The sequence below is a fragment of the Filicampus tigris genome, chromosome 14 (genome assembly GCF_054856515.1).
Source record: "Filicampus tigris isolate MCC_2025a chromosome 14, RoL_Ftig_1.0, whole genome shotgun sequence".
In the NCBI taxonomy this organism is placed as follows: domain Eukaryota; kingdom Metazoa; phylum Chordata; class Actinopteri; order Syngnathiformes; family Syngnathidae; genus Filicampus; species Filicampus tigris.
The window spans coordinates 15,780,431-15,787,475 of record NC_141230.1 but is presented as its reverse complement, the minus strand read 5'-3'; the positions used below and the strand labels follow the sequence as shown (position 1 = coordinate 15,787,475).

At 39.8% G+C, this 7,045-nt stretch overlaps 1 protein-coding gene across 4 annotated transcripts in view; it reads left to right on the top strand.

The window, feature by feature from the left end:
• The first annotated feature begins 407 nt into the window (after positions 1 to 407).
• The window catches only part of epha3 (eph receptor A3), an 83,770-nt gene continuing 77,132 nt past the window's right edge, over positions 408 to 7,045 (top strand). For all 4 annotated transcript variants that reach the window (XM_086050990.1, XM_086050989.1, XM_086050993.1 and 1 more), the window contains exons 1-2: positions 408 to 574; positions 6,776 to 6,840. In XM_086050990.1, the coding sequence (XP_085907116.1) occupies positions 481 to 574; positions 6,776 to 6,840 (159 nt within the window). In that variant the 5' untranslated portion in view covers positions 408 to 480. The remainder of the gene's footprint in view (positions 575 to 6,775; positions 6,841 to 7,045) is intronic.

Here is a 7,045-nt window from a genome sequence, read left to right as displayed (position 1 = left end):
GTTAAATCCAATTAATTCAATTGTGCAGAGAAAATTAAAGGGAAAGAACAACACTACTAAAATTGTATGTGCAATACAACATGAGTAAATCATGAAAAATTGAGTACCATTAGTAATGTTTAATTCTGTCCGCCATATGGTTTCCTTTGCTTTCACTGTATCATACCTATGTGTTTAAATTGGTGTACGTACTGTAATTCTACTGTCAAAATGTTTTCTTCTTTATTTTCAAGTCAAAAACCGATTTGCAAATTTTTCATTCACTCAACTCTTGTGAAGGTTGCTGTCCCCTGATCCAGACGGTGAAGTATAGCTTGCTATGTATCTCTCTCTCTCTGACTGCCTTTTATTGCCGACTTTGTAGGACCCAGCGGAAAAGCGCCTGCGTGATCCTGTAGAGTGGGAGAGAGCGGCGCGCATAGTAGAAGCTCTCAGACCAGTCAGTGGCTTCATGGAGTTATGCACCTCTGATGCACCGCCATGGATTGCAATTCGCGATCGCAGCTTTACGTTTTACCTCTTTTACTGTCTCTCGTGCTTCCAGTTTTCACCATCGTCTACCCTCCAAATGAAGGTAAGCAAAGTCTGCCTTATTTTTGAGTGCCCATGTGCTCTTTAGTGTGCGCGCGAGCGTGCGTGCATGCGTGCTTCGCTTCTTTGGCCGCTGCTTTGCGCTCCTGTCCGATTTGTCCAAGTGGTTGTAATTCCAACAAAAACACTACAATGGAAAAGGTGATTCGTGGTATGTCATATGAAGCGTTAGTACTAGTAGCAATACATCTGTATCAATCGCTGATCGCTGCCCACTCTGAAACATGACAATAGACACAAACACACCAGACAGAGTTCCGTAATTTAGGATTATCGCTCCAAAAAGGATTAAGTACTTGGATGGGGGAGAATGTACGGATTGCCGACCAGACATGTCGCCAAGACATTGCAGAGTTATACCGGGGTGGGAAAAGAAAGCTCAAAAGAAACTAAGACTGGCGGATCTGTCTGTTCAGCCACGTACGTAAATCTGGATTCCAGTCGTTCCTATTTTTAAGCAGTAAACAATGTACTAGCCACACGTGCGTAAATACGCGCAAACCACTGTTCTTTATGTTTTGACATGCATCGCCAAAACAGTTCATTTATGATTGGTGGTTTTGCAACGCGCATCTGAAGTTAGTATATAGCCCGAATGCATTGTAACTCAACACACGAAAACAAATAACGGTACATTATGAGTCGAAATGAGTCACTCCTAATTTTACCCGATCCCTGTCACTATGCCACAGTGTGTGGGGCGGCTTTGTGAACCGCGACAGAAGGAAAAGCGTGGACGTTTAGTCACCTGTTTAAACACTTGATATTGCCTTGCGAACAAGTGAAAGTCGCACATGTTCTACTTTGCACACCAACTTCAAAAACAAGTTGTTTGGCTTCTTAGTTAAGGCCAGATATCGTTTGGTAATGTATTTTGTAGAAAGATCAAAACAACAAGCTGGCAGACGAGTGCGCCATGCTGGATGTGTCTGCGATGTCTGACGTGCGTGCATAAATTATCGTGCAATCGTATCAATTGTCTATTGTACCATGAATAGAGATCACAATAAATATATTTACTTTGAGCTTCCCTGATAATTTTGCTTTTTGTTCCTGTTACTCACTTTATTTAATTTATTTTAATATACTTGACATCATTCGGTTGTGGGAGATAATGACAGCTGCGAGGCCGTCAATGTAATCTCTGTATGTGGTTTCTAACATCGCAAAACATGTCTTTAAAAACATGTATATCAAGCGTTTTGATTATAAGCCTAAACTGACTTATTTGGACTTTTAAAAAGTTGGACATATGACCGCTGTCCCTTATTCACGTGGGAAAAAAAAGTCAGAACTAAACCACGTTACATGTGATGAGTTTGGACTGTGATCATGGGACAGCAAGCCCTACCACCCCGAGAAATGTGTATAACTTTCATTTTATTACTAGTATGAAAAATTAAGAGAAAGATCACACTAAACTATATTGTTAACATACTGAAGGCGCAACTAAATATTCAAAACTTTTTTTTTTAAATTGTATTATTCAGGCCTGAATGGGTTTAGTTTAGTTTTAAAATAACACTTCCGATATATAGTGTGATCTTCCCAAGTGAAAAAAAAGTTTGAATAAATAAATAATTATATCTGAAAATATAGTGAACTCTCAAAATTATGTTTTATTGATTTGTTTTACCACATCAAGCTCAAAGAAAGAATATAAAACAATTTTCTACAATATTAGAGTATGTTCTTGAATACGTACATATTCAGCGTTTGTGTGCGAGTGTGGGGTGTGCGTGTTTGTGTGTGTGTGTGTGTGTGTGTGTGCCCGCGCACGCACGCGCGTGCGTGTTTTTAAACGAACTGAAAATAATCAATGGACGAATAGAACAAATGACCTATTCTCTATTATTTTTTAGCACAGCATTGAAAATGTGCTTTATTTTGTTTGTGTGCGTGGGTGCGTGTGTGTGTGTGGCTTTCAAGCTGAGGAAAAAAGTTCGTAGTGACTTTTAAGAATTGCAACAGTTAACCTATATCTGTTCTCTATCCCAGAGTTAATGAAATGATAGGATCATTATGAAGATGAATTAAAGACAATGTAAAGTTGCAATTTGAATATTTTGATTTGAATGTTAAGAAATATTACATTTTTTAGTAAATTTGTGGTCATACATTAATTTATCTCGTCGTTATATGCATTAAGGCTCTTATTTAGAAATTACAATTATGATATCTAATTGTGTACTCAAAATATGAATTTCTTTGTTTTAATTGTATCTTTTTTTAAAGATAATTTAGCTCTTGTTTTGTGCCTTATTAAAATATATTGTGAACTGCTAGTAATTTAGAGAATATCACCGTGTTTTGCCTTCACATAGCAGGCACCAATTTTTTTCCACTCTTGAACATTGAGATGTATTTTTGAGGAGGCTACAGTTAGTGTATCGCTGGTGTGAATTTGGCCCTTGCTGCTGGGCGTCGAGGCCTTGGACCGGCTATTTTTAGGCGGCATGGGGAGCTTTGGCCCCGCAAGCGCAGCGGGGGAGCCCCGCTGGGCAAGTTCAACGTGTATGGCGGGCATGGTACCTTTTTTTTTTTTGAGGGATCTGCTGAAAACAGACTAAAACAGACACCTTGAAAAATATCCTTTCACCTAAAACGCGCAACCTTACGTGTGACAACCAATCACTGAGCTGGAATAACGCTGACAAGAAACGGTGTTGAACATTGGACTTGGATAACAGATAGGTCCTTTTGTCGGTAACCGCAGTTATGTAGTGCATATGCTGCATATATTTATGTTTTTATTGTTAGTATTATTGTGAACGTATAGGTGTATGATAAGTATAGGGCGTGTGACTATAAAAGAAAAAGAGAAAGAAAGAAGAATGGGGCCAGAGGGGTTGGGCACGCAGCAGCAACATCAGACAGAGCGACTCTGCACTTGAATTATTCATAATGGGAGGTGAACACTTCATCCTTTAACACAGACACAAGTCGCCTTGCTGTGCCTGCACTGCAGCCTGCCAACCTACACATGCACACAGCCGTTGCAAGACAAAGCCCTTTGACTTATAGCCTATAGTGGATATACTATAGCATCATTCTATTCTATTCTATTCCATTCTATTCTATTACTCATATGTTTTGATCTGTGTTCATCAATAGTTCCTGTTATTATTTTGTTAGGTGCACAATGAGGGGAAATTCCATGACTTGCACATCAATGCTAAAATCATTAACTTGACAATGCACACACACGCACACACACAGAAGTGCATATCGTACAAATATTTCCTTTCAACAAGTGGTGTCTATGATTTTCCCCCTGACTTAGTAAAAAAACAACAACAAAAAAAAAACATACTTTGATTGCCCATAGCAGTTTGACCTCTACACAGGGTTATTTTATGGTCACGGCCAAGGTTGCTGTTTCATATCAACCGACCGATTTCAACCACAGAGACATTTCACATACGGTCTGGCTCAATTTAAAGAAAAATGAAAAATACTATAACCTATAACTGTTTCCCGGTTAGAGGCACTCCCTCACATGGGTAGGGGTAAACTGCGTGATGCTAGCATGCTAAGTGTGTGTACATGAGCGAGGGGCCTGCCTCTGTCTGCTCCTGTGCATGTCGGGGTCTTTGTTTGTGTCTTTTTAGTTGTTTAGTATGTTATATTATATGCATATAATATAAACGAACATGTTTTCAAGTGTGTCTACTTTGATGAGGACTTTGGTGTGAATGTGTGTATTTTTCTGGAACTGCGCTCCAATTGAGTGTTTATATACTGTATGTGTGAGTATTGGTGCTGAATTCTCGGCCGAGTGCAGCTGGATGGAGCATTTTTTCCCCCCGCATGCGATATAAGAGCTGTTTAATTTTCTGCTCTCAAATTCCCCCGCTTGGCTCAATTTGAGTGGTGGGCTCGCCTCATTGAGAAATGTAAATTGGAAGCAATGGCCCTGGATGCTGAGCTGCTATTATCTGACATGAACAGATAGCTTCATTAGACTCTAATAGGAATGTGTCTGCTGCCATTCAACTGTCTGATTGGCCCAAGGAGGCTACAGTTCAGGTGGATCCCAATTCGGTTTTGTACACCACGAGATACACAGAGCTTTTTTCTAGTGTGAAACCACAAGATGAACTCGGAGTGCTGAGTTGTCTTTGATAATGCTGCTTGTGTCAGGTAAATGTTGTTTGACAAACTAGACAGTGGAATGTGACAAAACCGTACCATTCAGCAAAAGCATATTCTGCAATGTCATACAGAAGTTTTGTATTGTTTGGGTCTGGCGTCGTGTTTTTGTGTGCACAGTTACCATTTGTTTGTCCGTGATGACAGAAGATGACATCTTCTCATGATAATGTAATAGGAAACTGTATGCAAACAAATGCACAATTATGTTCAAATTGGGCAATGTTCGTGTAACTCGAGTAAACTTGTTCACGCGCCAATGTGAGCTCCACGAATTTGGCCAAAAACCCACAACAAGACACCCCCACAAAATTGCCAAGTTTCGCAGCAGCACTCTTCACCAACACGGCAAACATGCTTGCTGAAAACATATGTTGGAGCAAATTTTCAAAAGGGCTGCATTTAGGGAATTATGGTCAGAGTCTATTCGTAAGAAAAGGTTCAGTATGTATTAAAATCTCATCACGGACATTTTCGCTTCGGACTGACTGAGGGCATTTTATGTACTTGCTCATACATTATTTCTTTCACATCGCAATTGATTATTTTATTTTATTTACAAAAACTAAGAGAGGCGTCAAATGTGAATTCCGTAATAATGCACAATAGTCACATAACTTTTTGTCATCAAAATGGAACTACATAACTAGATAATTGTACCTACAATGTATTCAAGGTTCAGGTACAACTAAAAAATGATTTGTGGTTGTCGCTAAGATTCCAGGCACATTTTGTGGATATTCCTGCTTTGCACTGCTTTTTTTCCCTGCATCTCAGCAATACTGAGATGGAAATTACATGGCATGCTACGTTGACAGCTTGTGTATAGAACGTGTGTCAGGTTTGTCGGGATGCCTCCCGCCAACACATTTTAAAATGCATACCCCTGAAACGGCATTTAGATCAGATTGTCTCCTTTATTTAAGTCACGTCTGAGAAACTTGAGAAAATACAGACACTGAGTCAATGCAAATTTCTTTCCTTGGCTCACTTGGACATATTTCCATTTGTGTAAATACAAATTAGAAATAAAATGCTTGCTACATAATCATTGCAAATGAAAATTGGTCTGCAGTCAAGTTTGATCCCCCCCACTTTGCCAATAGTGTTGACAGGACTGAGTGTTTTCCAGCCAAGAAACTGCTCGTCACATCTCACCGTCAACCTGGGATGAATAACCAGAACCAAAGTTCTGGAACTGTAATTCACCCACACTAGTTTTCTCACATATGTTTTGTCAAGTAGAGTGTCCTTCTGGGAAAAGAATACTGAATGCCAACTTAATCACTTTGGGAAAATGCGCTTATATTCATAAGCCGTTCCGTATTTGTTTTGTGTCAATAGTCGTTCTTCGGCTTTTATTGCAACTTTTATGCCTTTTTTGATAAACAGAATCATGCTGTAAAGACTGAAATCATGCATCTCAGTAGTCCCTTTGCATTCTTTTCTTCAATTGTTGTGGGCGGCGACGGCAGTTCGTTTGATTTCCATATTCCATCACAGTCATTTTATTCTTAAAGACAGAGCTTTCCGTATATTTTCTCAATATGAATAAGGCACACCGTGTCTCTTTATCTGTCATCTCATTACGGAATGATTTACTAGCAAGATGTCTGAATTACGCTTAGACTTGTTTTATTTCTTCTCGTGTCGCTCTTTTCAGAAACGAGCAATTATAGACTACCTACACGCTGCTTCTGTTCCCCACAAAATGTATAACATGGTGTTGGGTCGACAACGGGCACAATGGGTCAGAAGCTCACATCAGCAAAAATGACCTTTTTTTTCAGTGCCACATGTTTTCCTTTCTGATATCTGTGCCTAGCAACTTCTGCTTGCGTGACTTGCGTCTGCCTTGACTGTTGCCAAGCACAGAATATGTGTATTGTGTGGCAGCTGAGTAAACAGTGGCATGATCAACGCTAGAGTGCTTGAACTCGGGATCTCTCTTGTGGGATTAGATAAGGGCTAATTGGGGCTAACAAGGACGAGGCACTCATATGTTCTTTGTTTTCTCTTTTCCCCTCGACAGTGAACCTGTTAGATTCTAAAGCAAGCCAAGGAGAGTTAGGATGGATTTCCTACCCGTCGCATGGGGTGAGTATCCTCTGTCTCCAGTTAACTTAGTCATGTGATCCTCCTGACATTGACGAGCTGCTGTTATTTCCACTGTTACGATATTTCATGTCGGTTTTGCCAGTTTGCCGACTAGGATTGTTTTCTCACTGTCCACAGGATCTCTCTCGCTTTGTCATGTCAGACAAATAAGCCAAGTGTAGATTAACCCACTTTTCTTTAGACA